Raw genomic sequence first — 21,677 nt, 5'->3', positions numbered from 1 at the left:
CCAGGATTTGAAATAGCTCAACTGGAATTCCATCACCTCCACTAGCTTTGTTCGTAGTGATGCTTTCTAAGGCCCGTTTGACTTCACATTCCAGGATGTCTGGCTCTAGGTGAGTGATCACACTGTCGTGATTATCTTCGTGATGAAGATCTTTTTTATACAGTTCTTCTGTGTATTCTTGCCACCTCTTCTTAATATCTTCTGCCTCTGTGAGATCCATACCATTTCTGTCCTTTATCGAGCCTATCTTTGCATGAAATGTTCCCTTGGTATCGCTGATTTTCTTGAAGAGATCTCTAGTCTTTCCCATTCTGTTGTTTTCTTCTATTTCTTTGCATTGATCACTGAGGAAGGCTTTCTTATCTCTCTTTGCTATTCTTTGGAACTCTGCATTCAGATGCTTATATCTTTCCTTTTCTCCTTTACTTTTCACTTCTCTTCTTTCACAGCTATTTGTAAGGCCTCCCCAGACAGCCATTTTGCATTTTTGCATTTCTGTTTCCCTTTGGGGACCCCAAAATTTGGAACCTGGAGCCTGTTTGTTTTATGCCCAGCTGGTTGTTACCACATTTGCCATATACTTGGTCTCTTCTCTGAACAGGGGAGAAATAGCCCCACAATCGGCTATTTGCTGAATAGACTATATCTAACTTACATTGTAGTCTCCATAGTACCTTGCACAGAGTAGATGCTAGTAAAGGGGATAGTAATAACAGTATGTTAAATATAAGTTTTTATAGTTTAAGATATTGTTTACCTTCTGCTGAACATTTAAGATCTAGAAAAACTTTACAGTTCCTAAAACTTGCCCTTTTCCCCCCAGTCTTCTGCTATTCATAACCTGTGTTTTTACACCATATCTGATGCTTTAATGAGTGTACATGTTTGTCTTCCACTCAAAATAATTAATGTGTTAATTAAATGGTCATCTTAAAAATTCAACATCAGGAATCCATTTTACTTTCAACTCACTACTTTTCTCTTATGATGAAAGAAAGATTAAATTTTTTACTAAAGACATTTTTATAAAATGTGTTCATGTTGATACCTTTATAGAGAATGGTAAAAGAAAATTATCAGTTGAATAGAGCTCCACAATGAGAAAACAATTATAATTTATATATTTAAATAAGAAAATTGCTATTTAGAGAAGAGGAATAATAAGTTCATGGGCCTTAGAACTAATCAGTGGCTTTATATGCCAGAAATAGTTTTGCTTTTTGAGTCAACTTTTGGCACGGGGAAGGTGCTTTAGCTTTTAAAATAGGAAAATATGGTTAGGTCTTTCCTATTTTCTCTTCCAGAGTTCTCAAACTGCTTTTTTTTTTTTTTTTTTTACAACTGAGTTTCCAAAACAAGAAGGCTATTTCTCAAGGACTCCACAATTTACTCTTTAATACCCCAGTATGCTGAACTTTGTCCTCTACCTTTCTCGTGAAACTGCTTTTCTTAATGTTACCCATAACCACCTGCCTGATTGCCAGATTTAGTGGACTCTTTTTAGCCCCTATCTCCAGTCCTGACAGCTTTATAAAGCATTTGCTCGTGTTGACCACGCTGTCCTCGTCTGTCTTCTTTGACTCCATTCCCCCTATTCTTACTTACTCCTCTCCTTAAATTGTTAATGCTCCTAAGCTTCTATTCTTCATCTTTTCTATTCACAACTTACCTCAGTAATTTTGTCCACTGCTGTAGCTTTAATTGCAGTGCCTCCCAGATCTTTTATCTTCCTCTGTTTCTCTTCTGAGGACAGGACCAGGTTCATATTTCCAAGAAATTATTAGGTATCTCTACAAGGATGTTGCATAGTCCCTCAAATGCAACACCTTCCAAACTGAGTTAAATCTTTTGTATACCTGCACTTCCTGCTGTCACCAACTGACCTTACATCCTCCCAGTTCTGTGAGCCTGAAACTGGTTATCGTCCTCAACTTTTCCTCACCCTATCTTCATTGCAGCAAGTATCAAGTCCTATCAATTCTGACTTTAAAAAAAACTGCCATCTCTTAAGTGTCCAGTGCTGCTCATCATTTTTTTTTTTCTTATCTGTCTCCTGTGCTGTCTCAGTCACTTCAGTCGTGTCCAACTCTTTGCCAACCCATGGACTGTAGCCTGACAGGCTCCTCTCTCCATGCGATTCTCCAGGCAAGAATACTGGAGTGGGTTGCCATTTCCTCCTCCAGATATCTGTCTCCTAAGTGCCTCTAAATCCAAATTAACACTTCTTTCCTCTTCTCACAGCTTTTTCCATAGGTATCCAATAAATATTTTATAATGTATCATATTTATGCTTAAACAGCCATTAACCTGGATATCATCTTGACCTCCTCCCCTCCCACAATCTTCGTGTTAGTCATTAATTTCTGTTGCTTCAACTTGTTTGTCTCTATTATCCATTCTTTCTCTATATTCCCACTACAAGTGCCTTAGCGCCAGCCTTCATAATTTCTTATCTAGGCTATTAATGATTTTCTTATTTGCCTGCCTTTATTTTCACTCCACTCCATCTATTTCATCCTTTATTACTGTTATCCGTAACTTCCCCAAATATAATTTAATCATGTCACAGTCCAGTTTAATCAGTTTCATCATCATCATCAAAATAAAGGCCAAATTCCTTAACCCAGCATTCCAGAAATGTGTTTTGGTTCCTATTGTAAGACAAGCCCCCTGGCATATGTACCTCACTCTAGTCCTATCAAATTTTTGTAATTACTGAAAATGCCAGCCATTTTTAATCCCTCAGTGCTCCTTGATCAGTGAAATGGCCTCCCTCTCACCAATCCCAACTCATTCTTTAAGACTGCTCAAATACACCGTCTTCTAGAATACTTTTCTGATCATTGTTTTACCAAGCAATTGGTGGTGGTTCTCAGCTCTCCCTCAAAAGCGCGTTTGTTTCATTATTATGCTTCCCTGATAGCTCAGACATTAAGAGTCTGCTTGCAATGCAGGAGACCCAGGTTCGATTCCTGGGTTGGGAAGATCCCCTGGAGAAGGAAATGGAAACCCAGTTCAGTATTCTTGCCTGGAAAATCCCATGGATGGGGAAGCCTGGCAGGCTGTAGTCCATGGAGTTGCAGAGTTGGACACAACTGAGCCACTAATGCCATCACACTTTATATTTCGCTATATCGTTTCTCTCTTCTGTCTTCACTTTTCGACTGTGAACTCCTTGATGTCAAGAACTGTGTTTCTAATTTTTATTTTTGCATAAGGAAGGAGAGGGGAGGAAGAGGAGGAAGAAAGGGAAAAAAAGGAAAGAAAAGGGGGAGAAATTCAGTAAATGAATTGACTCACTGGATAGTGTATAAAATTGCTAGGTATTTTAGTCTAGGTTTTATTACCTTTAGTTTAATAGGGCAAGTAATAATCACTTCTTTAACTGCATGAATCTACCCTGCAAAAACCTGTCTGATGTTATCACATGTGAGGGTTTAAAGTGATTCCTAAGAGTAATCCAGAAGATAAATTACCGATTTGTTTACTCGCCTAAAGAAAAGACTGTACTTTATCTGTTAGTTGCTTCTTTAAGTGCTAACTAAAATGCTGACTCAACTTCCACATTAACACTGAAATATATTTGTTGATCTTTTTTCTTATTAGGCATTAATACATCCTTCTTAGTGAATTTTTTAGGGAGCAAATGGAATATTTCAACTATCTCTATAGTTGCTTGATTCAGTTCAGTTCAGTCCCTCAGTCGTGTCCGACTCTGCGACCCCATGGACTGCAGCACACCAGGCTTTCCTGTCCATCACCAACTCCCGGAGCTTACTCAAACTCATGTCCATTGAGTCCGTGTTGCCATCCAACCATCTCATCCTCTGTCGTCCCCTTCTCCTCCTGCCCTCAATCTTACCCAGCATTAGGGTCTTTTCCAATGAGTCAGGTCTTCACAGAAGGTGGCCAAAGTGTTGGAGTTTCAGCTTCAGCATCAGTCCTTCCAATGAATATTCAGGACTGATTTCCTTAGGATGGACTGGTTGGATCTCATTGCCGTCCAAAGGACTCTCAAGAGTCTTCTCCAACACCACAGTTCAAAAGCATCAGTTCTTCAGCACTCAGCTTTCTTTATAGTCCAACTCTCACATCCATACATGACTACTGGAAAAACCATAGCTTTGACTAGACAGACCTTTGTTGGCAAAGTAATGTCTCTGCTATTTAATGCTAATCCCTTGAATTTATAGTTGCTTAAATTCTCCAAAATTCTCACAGAGCATAAATCCAGATGTGGTACCGTTGTAGAATTCATCCTTATATAGCACAATTGAGTTCTCATGCTATTTCAAGAAAATTTCTATTAAAGAAAGTTCTTTCTCTCTCATAGGAAATTCTCCATGATATTGCTTTGGTAATATTATTATATAGAGCATTTTTCACAGTTTCATTGTTCATACAATCCAATAAATACTTTTATTCATGTAGCAGTTGCTTGGTGTTGACTTGAAGAAAAACACACAACATGAAGGAGAGTTGTGAGCTTTGTTATTTAGGGTCTAACTAAGGACCATGCCCCAGGAAACAGGCACTCAGTAACTCCAAGGATCTGTTCCAAGAGCTAGGAGAGGAGCCAGGATGTATATGAATATTTTGGTTAGGAAATCTATGTAGTCAAGCATACATTTTAGTAAAAGATTACTGCTAATCACAAAGAACAGATAGATATCTCAAGTTAATGGTCTTAGTATTTTCTTGTGTATGGGAAGAAAAGTCACTGGGGTCATTGAAATTCTTCCTTCAATAATCTAATTATCGAAGACCCGTTTATCCAAAGCACAGAGCACCTCATCCTGTTTTATTTTTTCATCCCGAATTGCTTTCAGGATGCACTGGGTTGCAACTTAACCCTTGTAGAACTGGGTGATGAGTGATGCTCTTTGTTCTTTTTTCTGTTCACATGAGTCATAAAATATTGTACTTATTGATGATGGTTTGCCTTGTAGCTGTGGAGGATCAAAGTGAACTGAAGTATATCCCAGTTCTCAGTTGTTTTGATCTGTTTTCACATAGTAGTTACTTTTGAGCTATTCTCATCTTTTCCATCTCAGACATTTCAACCAGATTTTTTCAAAGGAAAACCGCAAAAGCTCACCAGACTTCAAAACTACCAGTTAATATTATATACATAGGCAGAGAACTATGTATATAGGAGAAAAAGGGGTGGAGATGATTCAGAGCTTTTCATTAAGAAGCTGGTCATCTATTCTCTTCTTTTTTCCTGAATGTGGAATAATACTTTTTATTAGAGCGTAACGGTTTGTACTTTTTATCAGGTTCAATGGGATTTTTCCTTACAAAGTGGATACATTGTACTGCAGCTTAATGATATGAAATTAATAAGTTCTTTGATATTTTCTAAGCCTGTTTGCTGCCTAGCCTGTGTCATTTGTATATGTATGTATATGTGTCTGTGTTTCAGTATAGCAGAAACACAGTCTACAAGAAATTGAAAATCAAAGAGTGGTCATCATGGAGTACAACTGTAGATTTTTTTAAAAAACTTCCTTCTTGCTGAGCTCCTGTGTATAATTGATAGCAATAAAAACCACCTGCTAGGAACACTCCTGCCAACCTAAACCATGTCTGACTAATAAAAAGATTCCTCAGCAGCCTTACCTTGGAAAACAGACAGAGTGGGAGGGAAAGAGGATTGATTCTAAGGGTCAATTTATGTTAAAAAGACCAGAATTTTTTTCTTTTTTAGCTATCAGAAATTCAACTACCTTTAATTTTTCTGATTATATTTTATTGGTCACTTTACTTGCAATAGTACATAATAATTATATGTAAGATATTTCCTTGTGACCATTCACAAATAGAGATTCTACACAAGGCACTGCGTAGTTTTCCTTCAGACACTTAGATCTTGTTATTTCAAGAGAAAGTAGGTATTTTCTTAGATTTGAAGCAAATCTAAATTACCCACTTGAAATGGTTTAAATCCAAGACTGGACTTTCCTGTGGAGAGAAGTAGGTTAGAATGTGATAACAGAAATAATCGACAATTCCTTTGCATCATAGTGAAAAAATTAACGAGCAGCTGCTGCTTGTTACTGACTTGCAGGCTGTGTCTCACATCAGTGCTATAAAGCTATTTAAATGAAATAACTATACCAGGTGATTTTTTAAATACCTAGCATTTTTATGACTCATGATTCAAATAACACCTTCGAGTTTAATGTTGTCTTTTGTTCTCTGTTTCTGATTACTTGCTGAGACATTTACTAGTTATTGAAGAAGCCACTCGAGTCAAACTGTGTTTGTATTTTGAAAGTGAGTTCTTACCTTATCGTCTCCCAGATATCAGTGTAATGAAATAAACGACAGGAATTCACTTGGTAAATTCTTTTCTTGTTGGTTTTGAAACTGGCATTTCACTCAATTCTTTTTTTTTTTTTTTAATTTGCAGAACTTCCTTACGGCTGGGAGAAAATAGAGGACCCTCAATATGGGACGTACTATGTTGAGTAAGTTTGTACCTCAGTTTATGCTTTCCCAAAATGTTTCCCTTTCATTGCACAATTTTAGGGAGTGAATGAAGTACCTTACGCTTCTGCAATTCCGCTTCCAGGTTTTGCCACCAGGGGAATGAGAAGGTAGGGACAGTGGGCATTTACTTCACTGATTCTGTGCTCCCTAGAAATTGGCTTTGAAGTAAATATAGAGAGCCAAGGGTAAGTTGCTCAGATGACTAATAGCTGGAGATGTCATCAGTACTACTACGGCCTCTAGGAAGAGAAGGAGTGGATAGAAAGCAAAAGGTGAACTAGTAAGGTCGCTTTCAACACCACACCTGCATGATTCTGAAGGCAGTGAAAGCACTTAAAGGGCATTGTATCATAGCGATCCAAAGTTTTGAAGTACATGATTACAACTGTTGTCTTTTTTAAGGAGTTAATCAAGGAAAACTTAGTTTTCTTTTTAGAGGTGAAAGTTGATTCTGACACAGCTGTTATAGTTAAATTTAAACATAAATCTGTGTTGGAATAGAGGATCAAACACCTGCCTATGTTAGCCAGAGAAATTAGGATAACATCAACTTCTGATTTGTCTTTCCCTTTTCTTCATTTATCTAATTGCTACATTGTTATGATCATTGGGATTGCTTTCTTTCCAGATGATATAGATAGAATTTTGATCTCAGTCATCTACAACCAGGCAAATAATTACATCAGAGAGGTTACTGTTAACTTGGGAACTAGGAGTCTGCATCATCTGCCAAGGTAGTGAAGGCAAAATATTATTACCTGGAAAAATGGTGAACATGAACATCTTCTATTTTTATGATTGCTAATTAGTTTTTCATCATTTGCTGGCATAAATGAATACCACTTCCCTAAAGTGAGTAACTGAATCCTGTTATAATGCTAGTTCTTATACTAGTGTCTAGGATGTTACTTGAGTCACTGTGCTTAGAGAGATGTTTGAAATGATTTCTTAAAGTCTAACTTATACTCTAAGAAAAATAACTCAGTTTGACCCTTAGATCTGTAACTTAACAGCTCCACTGAAAGGTTATGTTAATTTTATTTCATGTCTTTCCGATACTATGATGTGAGAAGTATATAGCAGCTCTTTTGTTACTTTTTTCTAAAGTATATTTAGTTAAAAGAAAAAAAATAACCATTTTTCAAATCAAAGGAATATTTGAAGGCTAGCTGAAAAGAATTTGTGGTAAATTTCCCCCTAATAGTTAGTCTGTTCAAATTGGGCTTCCATCAACTATTATTTGCCATTAACACTGCTGAACATTTCTGAGATAATGATTCTCATTCTCTTAGTATCCATTCCAACAAATGTGAATGCATGGTCAAGAGGTGAAATTCATTTGCCTGTTATAAAATATTGCGCTAAATGATCTGGTTCTCATTAAACAAGGATGTACTAATATTGAAGCAACTTCAGGGCAGTCCTGAAGTGACCTGCTCCCAGCTGTCATGGAGGCATGTGAAACAGCCTGATTAGAAGCAACAGCAATGGCACCGATGTGATTTTGTATGATAGTTCCCAGACGAGCTCATTCTACTGGAGGGTAATTTATTAGATTAAGAAAGAGCAGGCTGTACTCAAGATGCACATTAGTATGGAATCAGCCGAGTTCTGAAGTGTGGCTTGATTCCCAGATTAGTTAGGCTTTGAATCTCAACTATAGTAATCTGCAGTGAGTTTACTGATGGAGATAAAAAGCTGTTACTTGAATGGCTACTCTCTGGCTCTCTCAGTTTGTCAAACCAGATGGCGCAATGATTGCTCTTGGCAAGAGCCTTATAGTAGTAACACCAACTGCAATGGCAGGTTTTTGGGGTAAGCATTTATTTTAGAAGATGAGATTCTGAAATGGATTAATTTATTTTTGGAAATAAAATTGTTCCCAAAATTTAATGGCAGGCCTTCCATAAGAATGCACATATCTTTAGAAATGTTGTCTTAATGTATTCTTTAATTGCCTTCCTACAGTTTGGTGACACAGTGAAAATATACATCTGCTTTTCATATCTTAACTTTTCATGAAGGATAATGATTTTGTTTGTGGAAATGAATTCTTAAAATTCATATATTTACACAAAATTTTAATAGAGATGAAATTTCAAATTATAAATTATCTATTTAAATCAGGCTTGTTTGCTACTCTTGTTTACTTTTTCTGATAATCTATTATGTTCTCTTCTCTTCCCATAACTAGTTTTACAGAAAACAAAATTTGTTACATGTTAATAATACTATGGGTATAAGTAACTAAAGGAAAAGGAGAGTGTTTTTACTGTTTTGTTTTTTGGTTGGCATTTTAATCTAGGTAGTCTAAGGTGACAGATGCAATTACTCTTTTCTCTAAAATCTTACACTCTTTTGTCAAAGACTTTTCAGGAAAGGGATTACTCATTTGCATTCTTCTACTCTCTTCTCCCACACATTACAAAGAGTATAAATATAAATTACTCCTTTTTATGTATTAATGCCTGGGCGGCAAAGTGAGTCATTCTAACTGATGACGTTCAAGTAAGCCAAGGTTCTTTCTAAACAGGTTTATTCTTTTCGAAATGTCAGTTTCTAGTTTTGTTTTTTCAAGAATATGTAAATTATCAGTATATAATAAATAACTTTAAAAACAGTACCTAACTTAACACCAAAGATTTTCATTCTCATGGAAGGTTAAACAGTTAACTCAGTTGATAAGGTCCTTTCTCATAGTAAGAAGCAGAAGCATACTTGAATTTTAGTGAAATCAGAACCCAAAGAATGTCACATAGAGCTTGCCATATTTGGAGCTCTGAAACTGAATACGTACATCTGTTGCAGGGTTGCTAATGCACTAGAAGCCTGAAAGGCATAGAGAGGCATACTCGGAAGTGAGGGTACCTTGCTGTAAGGGTTTTTTTTTCTCCCTGTTGATCCCTCCTCCATCCCCATTAACGGTCACAAGTGGCAAAGAAAATATCCAAGTTGTATGACTATTTGTGTATAGATTTTGTAATATTCAGCTTATCTAAAGACAGTCATAATCTGAAATTCTCATGATTTAATGTTTAATTATTGATATTTAGTAATGTCACTTCTTGTTAAAATGGTTTCTGCTGGAAAATGAATTTCAATTGGCTGAAATGTGTTTGTAGTGTAGAAGTATTAGATATAATTCCCCCTTGTTTCTGTGTTAGACCCATTTGCAGTCTTAAACATCTTTCGTATAGTAGTTGCATTCTTAATCCACTTACAGTTAACTGGCTTGCCAGGATAACCAATGCTCAGTTCTTCTGTGAAACACGCTCTCGCCGTAGTGTATTGAATACCATCATCTAATGGCCTGCCTCTCGTCTCCCCATACTTTCCTGATTTCCACCACAGGCTTGTATGCTTTCAAAGAGTTAGTTATGATTGTTCCTAAATTGTCAAAAAGAGTTGAACGTATAATTATGTAATTAGTTATTATATAATTTTGAAGCTTAACTGTAAAAGAGTTGGTCTGTGATAACAGTTTGATAAAAGCAAGTCACTTTGCTTTTTTTTTGATGTAAATTGATGTGGGTGAGTCAGTTGGAAAAATAATAGTAAAATTCTAGAAGACATCTGTACTCAGATTTCTTCAAAAGTGTCTTCACAGCTGCTTCACTTCAGAGAAACTTAAAACCCTCCTACTATTAACTGCCTTTAAAAAAAAAAACTTAACTGATTAATTGCCAATAGTTCTAGCTATATCATATATGAGGGCTTCATTTATAGTTTTGAAAACTGTTGTTAGCAATATTAGAAACGATTATAGAGAAGCTGTATGAAACATTTCAGCAACTTTGACTTCTAGGCGTCTTCTGTGGGTCATTCTTTAGCTGTTGAAAAGCTCTTCCTCCATGACTTGTCAGCATCTCTGGGTTCCATAGCGTAAGGATACATGTTTGTCCCTTAACGTGTGATGATGGAATGATACGAGAGTCTATTTTAAAATATGTAACTCTTTCACATTAAACTGAAATGCATATTTGTCTACATTTTACAGTCACCTTAACCAGAAAACCCAGTTTGAAAATCCAGTGGAGGAAGCCAAAAGGAAAAAGCAGTTAGGACAGGCTGATACTGGGTCTTCAAAACCAGGTAGAACTTTTACCTCTATCTTCTAAGAATAACTTGTGACATTTATATGCTGAAATAATAAAAGTGAGTTTGAACTTTGAAAATCAACAGAGACTGTCTAATTTTTGTCACTGTAAAGATATGAATAATCTTAATAAAACATCTGGCCATTTTGAAAATGTTGAGGTTTTTTTTCTCTTGCTGCTTATATAGAAAGTGTGAAATTGTTGGGAGAAGGGATTGAATAACTTTGTTATGGGTGCAAGGTTTTAATTTGTAAATTGGATTGTTTTCTAGTGTTTAAGGCCAAGTCAGTATTAGATCTTTGATTCATTATGAGCTTCTCCCAAGTTGATTGCTTAGATTTAATAACATCAGTGACCATTCAGGATTCTTTATTAACTGATATGAACAAATACTAAGCAAATCCACTATTATTGTTTGCCTATATCATTGATTCTCAACTGGGATAGTAGGGTATTAGTAATATCATTTGATATTTGAGGAACATTTTTAAAATGCATAGGTCCTGAGATTTTGATGAGCCTAGCCATGTGTATTTTGTAAAAGATGTCCAGGATGTTCCATCCTACTCATCCCTCATTGCCTCCCCCTTCTCTGTCATTAATAAGATGTTTATCATCATAATCTAGTAGATTCTTCCCTCAGTTGCTGATGAAACAGTTTTTTTTTTTTATAGCCCCTCTTCAAAAACATAGTCCCTTCCCTTAAGTTTTACATTTGATTTAGCAAATATTTTTAGATTAATAAATATTTTGGAGCACCTTCTGTATGTGTAGTACTTTCCTTGGTACCTGGTATTAAAAAATGATTAAGAGTAAGACAGGTCTTACCCTCAAAGTTTACAGTCTAAAACAGGAAACTAATGGTTATAATATATGCTGGTAGATGCCATCCTGTGTTAGTAGTTAAATGTACAGGGAGACAGCGCAAGTTTGAATCCCAGCTGTGTAACCTTGGGTGAGTTTTTTAAATGTTTGTTTTCTTGTCTATTAATACAAAATATGAATGGTAGTAGTACCTACCTCTTAAGGTGGTTCTGAGTATGCAAGTTAATACATGTAAAGTGCTTACAAATACATGTCTGGCACATGGTGGCCAGAAAATGATAGTTTTCGTTGTTGTTAATAAAGACGTACAAGGTTCAGTGGTGGTGTAAAAGAGGGAGTGCTCACCTTTGCTTTAACGGAGGAAGTTGAGGGGCAGGGGAACTTTCAAACAGAGGACATATATTTGAACTGGGTCTTCAAGTGTCAGTAAAAGCTAAATCAGGCAGATAAAAAATTCAGAGGAGCAAGATGGCATACTGAGTAGATGGAACAGGATATATAAAATCATAGCAGCGTGAAGTGGTGGTTCAGGGGTCAGAGAACAGATACGAATGACCAGAGCATAGTAGACATAAGAAATGACGTTGCAAGGATAGGCAGCCATGAGAAGAAGCCCGAAATAGCTGACTTTTTTTTTTTAATGTCAAGTGCTTGTATTTATAAGAGATCAGTAAATCTGAGAAGAACATAACAAAGAAAGTAGACCTACTCCTACCCCAAACCTGCCTTTGTCAGTATTTCCAGAATAGCCCTACTGCTTGCAGTAGCCGTGTGCACACTGCACAAGCCATGCAGCCATACAGAGCAGCCCCCAGGACTGCTCTTTTCTAAGACCCGGTAAGCTTTAATGCATGCTAAAAGGGGCAGCAGCAGATACACAGAGATAACTCTGGGCTTGATAGTAGTGTGGTCTCAATATGAAACAAGTCAGCCTTGTGAATTTGAGTCATTAGGGAAATGAGCATCAAAACCACAGTGAGAGACCGCTCTATTCCTACTAGGATGGCTGTAACCAAAAAAAAGCAGACAGTGACAAATGCTGGCAAGGATGTGAAGCAGTCAGAACCCTCAAACCTTGATGGTGCAGTGTAAAATGGTGCAGCCACTTTGGAAAAGTTTGGCAATCCTTCAGAACATTAAATAGTTATAATATTAATACATTCATGGTAACTGCTGCATTTCCATTCCCAATATGTACCTAAAAGGAATGAACGTATTTGCCTACACAAAATCTTGTACATGAGTGTTCACAGCAACATTACTCATAATATCCAAGAAGTATAAACAACCCAACAAATCAGTGAACAAATAAAGTGTGATATATCTGTATAATGGAATATTATTTAGTAATAAAAAATGAATAAAGTACATGCTACAACACAGATGAACCTCAAAAAATTATGCTAAGTGAAATAAACCATTCAACAGACCACATATTATATAATTCCATTTATATTAAATGTCCAGATTGGGCATGTCTATAGAAAGAAAGTGGCTTAGTCATTGAGGTTAGAATGTGAGGGCAGGTTGGGGAGAAATGAGAAGTGACTGCTAATGAGCACCAAGATTTCTTTGGTGTGTGCTTGGGGAGACAGAAACTGTGCTAAAGTTAGATTGTGGTGATGGTTACCACGTCATTGACTTGTATAATTCTGTCATATGTGGATTATGTCTCAATAAAGCTGTTAAAAAAGAGATTTGTCAGAAAAATTTAAACCGTATTTTGAAAAGCTAACTTAAACAGTGTTTTTTAAGTTATAAATCTGTACAGTTTGATCCCCACAGTTTTCCTAAGTGCCCTAATGGCAGCCAGGTGGAGCGAACTTTCTGGAAAAGAGAAGACAGGTATTGCTTGCAAATGTGGATCACTTTTAGTGCTAGGATCATCTGAGGAAACCTCTAAAAATAGGCTTTTCAGTGAAACTGCTTTTTGTCTTCCTGAAGTTTCCACTAAGCACAGGTATAAGGGAAAGAAGCATGAAGCCCTTTGCTAGTAGTGCAGGGGCTCACGCCACTCATCAAATGGAAGTTAGAGGCTGCAGAAAGCCTGAGTCATGGGTTATACAAAGTTCTCAATGTAGTCTCTCTTATAAGTTTGTGACAGTTGCCTTCATCTTCCTAGAATAGTGTTTTCTACGTACAGCTCCAGTAGCTGCTTATTCAAATGAAATATACATCCGAATGAGTGCCCAAGGCTTTCAGGATTTTAATAACAAAGGCTTTCCTTCAGGTGTGTCATTCTGACTTCTATCTAAAGGACTCTTTGCGATTAGAAAAAGTAAGTACAGACAAGGCAATGAGAAGGAGATGAAATAGATGTTTTTATACCTTCCAAAGGAGAAGGCAATGGCACCCCATTCCAGTACTCTTGCCTGAAAAATCCCATGGGCGGAGGAGCCTGGTAGGCTGCAGTCCATGGGGTCGCTAAGAGTCGGACATGACTGAGTGACTTCTCTTTCACTTTTCGCTTTCCTACATTGGAGAAGGAAATGGCAACCCACTCCAGTGTTCTTGCCTGGAGAATCCCAGGGACGGGGGAGCCTGGTGGGCTGCCGTCTCTGGGGTCGCACAGAGTCGGACACGACTGAAGCGACTTAGCAGCAGCAGCAGCAGCATACCTTCCAAATGACGTAGAAGAGTCCTGTAAAAGAATGAGAAATGATTCATTAGCTAAGTTTTTTTTCAGTGATTTAATATATGAATTTAAATTCCAACTGTTGTATAACATTGGATTCTCTCTTATTTTCCTTCTGTTATGGTTTGTTGTATTTAAATTATATAGACTGTCTTGGAAATTAGCTTTGAGAAGTATATTCATTGTAATTATTCTGTTTCTCATTTTTTGCAGATACAGAAAAATCGCACTTCACTCGAGATCCATCCCAGCTTAAAGGCATCCTTGTTCGAGCATCATTGAAAAAAAGCACAATGGGATTTGGTTTTACCATTATTGGTGGGGATAGGCCTGATGAGTTCCTACAAGTGAAAAATGTGCTGAAAGATGGTCCTGCAGCTCAGGATGGGAAAATTGCACCAGGTAACAGGTTTTTCAGAAATACTTAAAAGGGGTCTTCCCTGGCGGTCCAGTGTTTAAGACTGTGCTTCCACTGCAGGGGGCATGAGTTCCATTGCTGGTTGGGGAACTAAGATCCCACACATGTCACATGGCGTGGCAAAAAATATTTAAAAAAAGAAAAGTACTTAAAGAGTTGTGATCCTATAACAAAGATTATAGTGAAAATGTTTTATATATATATATACACCAAATATATAATGGCTATATAAGTACATATCATATATGTATTTTGTGTGTTTATATGTGTGTCTGTGTGTGGAGAGAGAGAGAGAAAGAAATTACACAACCAGGAGGTAGATTCCTGTATTAAAATAGTTTATCTTCTAAATTAAGTACATGGTAGTTTTGAGGGAGGGTCATTTATTAATATTTTGAATAGTTTGTATAGTTTGAGGTAACCCTTTGGCTATACTAAGCTAAGGATTTATTAACCATCTCAGAAAATTATTTGACTGTCTGATTTCCTCTGATTACGTAGGGTACTTTTGGAGCTATTTAACATTTACCTGTAGTCTTTTTGGAAAAGTGATTCATTGTGATGTTTACAGTAATACTGAACAAATTGGTATACCCCACATTTTTTCACCAGGTTGGACCCTTTCCTTTGTTTTTTGCTTTCTTAGTGGCTATTAGTAAAGTTAAGCCACTATGTTAAGAATTATAGACAATAAAGCTAAAAAAAGAAAAAAAGAATACAAAAAAAAATGAAAAGAATGGGAAAAAAAGAATTATAGACAATAAGGTTGTTATTTTTACAGAGCTGTATGAATTTGTCTTTTGTGTAGTTTTCTCAACATCTTTACTTGGTGATTGTTACATATTTTTATGTGAGCGACTGTTTATGGCTATAGGTTAGAGGAAGTTTAAGACTAGTTACTGATTATGAGAAAGGTTTAAATGCTTTTTTTCCAGAAAGATTTTAATAATCCACTGAGGTTGCTTCTTACACTATTTGCTAGGCTTTTCTAATCCTCTGTTATTTCACATACTATGTGTAAATACATTCTCCATTTGGATGATTCAATTGTCATATTACTTTTGATGGCTGCTATCAACTTATTTTCAATTAGAATATGGGATCTCTCATATTATACTTCCCGAATTAGGTGATAGAAATTTAAACTAGAAAACTTAAAATAATTAAAAGTTATATATTTATAAACAAAATTATTTTTCTAATTTATTAATTTATAAAATCAGCAAACTCTGGAGATTAAAATTAAGGTTTTGTCCTAAGTCCTCAATTTTTACTTTTTAAATATTGTTGTCCCTGAAACACATCTCAAAACTATTATATATGCTGTCAGGATTTTATGATGTAGATTTAGATTTGTCTAAAGGTGTTATTAATTTGTAAAGCAATAGGATACTTCCATAAAAATTCAGAGAACTTTGACTAGGGGAGGAAAAGTCAAAGCTTTGTTTCTAATTAGTTTAATTTCTTTATCTTCTTGAATTTTGAAATGAATTTCCACAGGCTAACATTTGTTTTTAAATAACGTTCATGTTGATTTTTTAAAGCCTACATGCAATCAGAACAAATTGAAGCACCTTTATTTGGCAATAACCTTTTAAATAATCATATTCAAATAAAAGCAGCAAATGCATGAGACATCAGAGGACAAATTTTAAAAATCAAAACTGCATTTAAAAAACACACAACTGATGAGTGGCAAAGACCCTACAACCAGAGTGGGTCGTAATGATGTAAAATCAAGAAAGTAAAACCAGCTTTTATAAGGATTAATTCAGCTGAATTTTCAGCATCTTAAATAATATATTCTTTACTTGTATTGAATTTTTTTGTTGCTCATTTCTCTTTTTGATAACTAAATTACACTAAATTGAAAGTCTCTCTAAAAAGAGAAAGATATGAAAAGAAAATACACTCATAAGCTATTATTCTAATCTTTAACCTTACATTGTTCAAACTAGAATGAATTTTGTAATCAATGGCTACTTAAAAATCGTGAAATAAGATGTATTTAAAGAATGTCTGTTTTGTCAGTTTGTATAAGTAGCCAGTGGAGTTGTGCACCGCTTGTCTGTGTACTGAACACCTACAACAATGTACCTAGCTTTGTGTACCCACTTAGGTGTCACTCAAAGGATATACTAACAAGGATAATAGGAATTTTTTTTAAGATTCGCTTGAGGTCGTAACTGTTTGCCACTAAGCATACATTTATATGGCTTCCCAGGTGGCTCAAGTGGTAAAGAATCCACCTGCCAATGCAGGAGACGTGGGTTCAGTCACTGGGTTGGAAAGACCCCTGAAGTAGGAAATGGCAACCCATTCCAGTATTCTTGCCTGGAGAATTCCATGGACAGAGAATCCTGACAGGCAGTCCACGGGATCGCAAAGAGTCATACACACACACACACACACACACACATGTTTATATATTCTTTTTAGGGAGGTGACGAGTCACCGAAGGGAGAATGACATGTCTGTGTTCAAAATCTATTTTTTCAGTAGTTAATGAATAGTAAGAGGTTTCCAGAATTGAAATTTAGATGCTAAATTTCAGTTATTTTTATCTCCCCCAATAAAAGATCGATTTATTTGATGGCTTTAACATTTTTAATGTAATTTATGTTTTACCAGGTGATGTTATTGTAGACATCAATGGCAACTGTGTCCTTGGTCACACCCATGCAGATGTTGTCCAGATGTTTCAATTGGTACCTGTCAATCAGTATGTAAACCTCACTCTATGTCGTGGGTATCCGCTTCCTGATGACAATGAAGATCCTGTTGTGGACATTGTTGCTGCTACTCCTGTCATCAATGGACAGTCGTTAACTAAGGGAGAGACTTGCATGAACACTCAGGATTTTAAGTCAGGAGCAGTGGTGCTGGACCAGAATGGAAAATCGGGACACAGCTTGATCAGTGATCGTTTTAACGGAGCATCAGATCTGAGTGAACAGAGAGCGTCTATGGCATCGTCAGGCAGCTCCCAGCCAGAACTAGTGACTATCCCTCTGATCAAGGGCCCTAAAGGCTTTGGGTTTGCAATTGCTGACAGCCCAACTGGGCAGAAGGTGAAAATGATATTGGATAGTCAGTGGTGTCAAGGCCTACAGAAAGGGGATATAATTAAGGAGATTTACCATCAAAATGTGCAGAATTTAACACATCTCCAAGTGGTAGAGGTGCTAAAGCAGTTTCCAGTAGGTGCAGATGTACCATTACTTATCTTAAGAGGAGGTGAGTAAAAGCACAAGGAAAAGTCGTCATTGTTCATGCATTTATATCTGTGAATTGCCCTTCCTTCCAGGTCAGAATATCTCTTTGCCAGAAGACTTAACTGGTAATTAGTGTGCATTTTCCTTAAGTTCTCTCTGACTGCTTCCATAAGCAGTATCTTTTGTAGTGGTTTTTTTTTTGTTTTTTTTTTTTTAGTTATTAGTGGTTTCATTTGTGTCCATTATAGATTTCTTTCCCTCTGTGTTCTTTTTAAAATCTGATTTATGACTTTAATGATTAGATAGAGTCATAGCATTGTCCTACTTAAGATGAAATATATCCTCTTAATTTCATTTTCTCTGTTGATGGCAATAATAGAAATGGACTCTTTCAAGCAGTGGTACTTCATCTGGACCTCTGTAATGTACCAAGGATGTTTTGAAAGAGCTAGCATCTCTGTGAATAAGTAAAAATGTTGGATGGTGTGTTAATCTGTTCTGTAAAAGCAGTCATGATAGCTTGTGCTCGTAAAACTTTTATCTTAAGCTTTAATATCTGTCAGTAAATGTTAATTAAACCCCACAATGCTCATTTGAGAGAAATATAATTTTATTTTCCAAGGTCATCAACTGACTTGAACTGCTCCCAGACATAAATGCAGTTCCAAGGACTAATCAAAAAGTTATATTTTAATGGGCTTTCTTAAATCCATACCAATGAATGACTAGTATTTTAAAGAATAAAATTTAGCCCTTCACATGTATCTCACTGGCTGTTAGTTTTCATTTTTGAGGCAAATGAACAATTTCACTTCGATTCTCATTTCTTTGAACTGTTTTTGTTTTTTCTCTGGGTGATAATCTGCTCAGAGTAAGTGCAGATCTCTTTGTGGGGGCTGGAGAGTCATCCAGAGTTCCAACAGATGTGAGTGTCTAGGGTTCTGTGTCAAACAGGTTGGGTGTCAGTTTCCTGCCTAGTTGCTGGTTGATTCCACAGTACAGGAAAGTAATATTAATCTATTTGAGTCTTGCTTTACTTTATCTATAAAATGGCAGTAACATGTATGCCTTAGGATTGTCATAAAAAATGAAATGTGTGTATAAGGCCTGGCATGTAGAACATGTTGGATATAATTTACTAGCCTACTAAAAGTCGAAGCTAGTTTTATCATAAACATTAGCAGTATTTGTAGTCTGGGAATCCTTCCTCTGTTTTTAAAATGTGGCTCATTTTTTTTAAGGTCCTCCTTCACCAACTAAAACTGCCAAATTGGTGAGTATGCAGTTGTCCTCAAATTCTTCTTTCCAACACACAGAGAGAGATGCCGCGTTTCCCTCCATGAGGGCTGCTCATGGGGTGGGTGTTTACAGACCGGGAGGAGTCAGAAGACAGATTGCCCTGGGCTTGGAACAGAAACTCAGGGAAATGTGCAAGTTAGAAAAAGCCATCTATAGAGGAAGTGTGCTCTGCTGGTTAAGTATTTCTGTTGAAGAAATGTTAGGGACCTGTAGTAGTCTGATCTTCTACATAGTAAAACATGGACCCATTGAGGTGCCTACTGATGGGTCCTTTGGCTTCAGAGGAGCAGGGGTAAGGAGTAGCAAGCCGTTTGCGCAGATGTCTTGCTACAATTAGAAGATGCAGTGGGTTCCCACAAGTACATGGGGACTGTCATTACCCACATTTAGCCAACCTTCTGACGTTTAGGGCTAGAGCAGTTGCGGCCTCTCGGCTCAGTTTGCTCGTTATCAGACCAAGAGGCTGTCAGACTTGGAACAGTTTTTTTTGTGGTGTTCTTCTGAGTAACTGACTAGCCTATTTTAGGACCTGTGTAAAGACTAAGACCTAAACAAAGGACGTACCAGATAATGGTATGAAAGAAACTGTGCTAGGTACGTGTGTAGCTCCTTAAATATTTAAGTTTACAATTATATGGATATGAAGGCAATTAGGTATATAATCCTATTAGCTCTAGTTTGCTTGATTTGGAGTGTATCATCTTATAGTTAAAAGATGGTCTTCCATAACCATAAACCATAGGCTGCTAAACAAAAGATCATCAGATACAAAACAGATTAATTCTTTATAGCCCACTGAAAATGATCTGCAAATTTGCCATTTTATGGGTCAGAAGGAAAGAAACCCCCAGCATTTTTATAGACTGTACCACTTAGGTTCAGTGTGAACAGAAATTCTTTTTACTTGTTCAGTTAAAATTATGCTGCATTTTTCTTCATTCCTCTGGTCCCTCTAGTAATTGTTTTTAACTCCTATACTACCCTGTGTTTCATAGTGGATGCCAGTGCAACCACGGGGGCCCTGATGCTTTATAATTGACAGGAGTTTCTGATGACCTCTCACTGCTTCTGACAGAATCCTAGACAAGGGGGAGAAAGAGGAAAAGGCTACTCTTATCTCCTAGGCATCTGACTGGGTCTTGGTCAGTGAAGGGTCCCTTCCGGCACAACAATTTATGGCCACTGTCCCCTGAGTCCTCCCTGACAAGCTGCTGCTCCTACATCGTAGTCACTTTAATTATTTTATCACAAATGTCTATAATCTCCCTCTCCTAACCATAATTCAGGGTAGCAAGCTGTTCTCTAAACCATAATATTTATTTTCTGAAGCTATTTATTGGATTTCATTTTTAAATTTTATTAAAGAAGCCATTTTGCTGAGCTATTTTTCTGGGCAAGTTCATTCTGAATGGGAGCAGATGAGTATACCCCTTATCTGATTCCTAGGCATGGAGCATTTTCATGATCTATTTGAATTAACCATGCCAGTTTTCACAGTGTCATCATTACAACCTAAATTAGAGTTAACACTTTGTATTTCATTTTCTTAGAAAGAATATTCCTTAAACATCTTTACTGGAAATTAATTCAGTGAGTGGGGAGGTGAGATTATCAAGAATTAAATGGAGGTACTCTCTGAGTCTTCCTCCTGCTTTGCTTAGAAGTGCTGTCTTGTATCGGAGAAGGCAATGCCACCCCACTCCAGTACTCCTGCCTGGAAAATCCCATGGACGGGGGAGCCTGGTAGGCTGCAGTCCATGGGGTCGCTGAGGGTCAGACACGACTGAGTGACTTCACTTTCACTTTTCACTTTCATGCATTGGAGAAGGAAATGGCAACCCACTCCAGTGTTCTTGCCTGGAGAATCCCAGGGACGGGGGAGCCTGGTGGGCTGCTGTCTGTGGGGTCCCACACAGTCAGACACGACTGAAGTGACAGCAGCAGCAGCAGCAGCAGCTGTCTTGTATGTCTTCTCAGAGTCAGTTTGTGTCTTGGTGGTGGAGAAAAGGGCAAAATTCCTTAACATAGGACTACTTAAGGCCCTTTGATTGATATCATTATAAACATGTTCTAATTTAAGTGAAATATGTTTTAATCAAATACACATGACTGTGAAAGTGAACTCCTCTAAGACTGCAAACATGCTGTGGCTTTGACCCTGCTGCTTACGCAACTGTAATCAGTTGACATACTGGTTCAGACAACAGTTTTTTGCACTAATCAACCATCTGGCTTTTTGAGATACTAAGTAAGGCCCTTTTCTATTTCAGAAAACAGATAAAAAGGAAACTTCAGAAAGTTTGGAGGCCATAAATGAGCCTGTTCCCCAGCCTATGCCTTTTCCACCCAGCATCATCAGGTCAGGATCCCCGAAACTGGATCCTTCTGAGGTCTACCTGAAATCTAAGACTTTATATGAAGATAAACGTAAGTAGCTGTGGAATATTTCAGGAAAGCATGCAACAACATTAATTTGAATTTTCTTAAAAACTTGATTTTTCTATCTCTAAAAGCCAACATGTTGAAGTTATTCATTCCCATTTTAATGTAGCTCTGGGCTTCTTCCATTTATACTCAACATTCATTCATTTGTTTTCTTCAAAACCATGTTTTGAACTCTGGTTTTGAAATGTGCCTCTGTCTACCCAACATCATAGTAGGTAATGGGAATACAGAGGTAATAGGTTACATAG

General features: G+C 37.0%; 1 protein-coding gene across 2 annotated transcripts in view; it reads left to right on the top strand.

The window, feature by feature from the left end:
- Window positions 1–21,677, top strand: part of MAGI3 (membrane associated guanylate kinase, WW and PDZ domain containing 3) — a 262,085-nt gene that overhangs the window by 195,829 nt on the left and 44,579 nt on the right. For both annotated transcript variants that reach the window (XM_010830786.1, XM_010830785.1), the window contains exons 7-12: window positions 6,416–6,473; window positions 10,493–10,587; window positions 14,266–14,454; window positions 17,102–17,707; window positions 18,927–18,958; window positions 21,255–21,411. In XM_010830786.1, the coding sequence (XP_010829088.1) occupies window positions 6,416–6,473; window positions 10,493–10,587; window positions 14,266–14,454; window positions 17,102–17,707; window positions 18,927–18,958; window positions 21,255–21,411 (1,137 nt within the window). The remainder of the gene's footprint in view (window positions 1–6,415; window positions 6,474–10,492; window positions 10,588–14,265; window positions 14,455–17,101; window positions 17,708–18,926; window positions 18,959–21,254; window positions 21,412–21,677) is intronic.

This window comes from Bison bison, unplaced genomic scaffold (assembly GCF_000754665.1).
Source record: "Bison bison bison isolate TAMUID 2011002044 unplaced genomic scaffold, Bison_UMD1.0 scf7180017864519, whole genome shotgun sequence".
NCBI classification, from domain to species: domain Eukaryota; kingdom Metazoa; phylum Chordata; class Mammalia; order Artiodactyla; family Bovidae; genus Bison; species Bison bison.
Note: the sequence above shows the minus strand (reverse complement) of the source record. Positions and strands in the feature narration are given on the sequence as shown.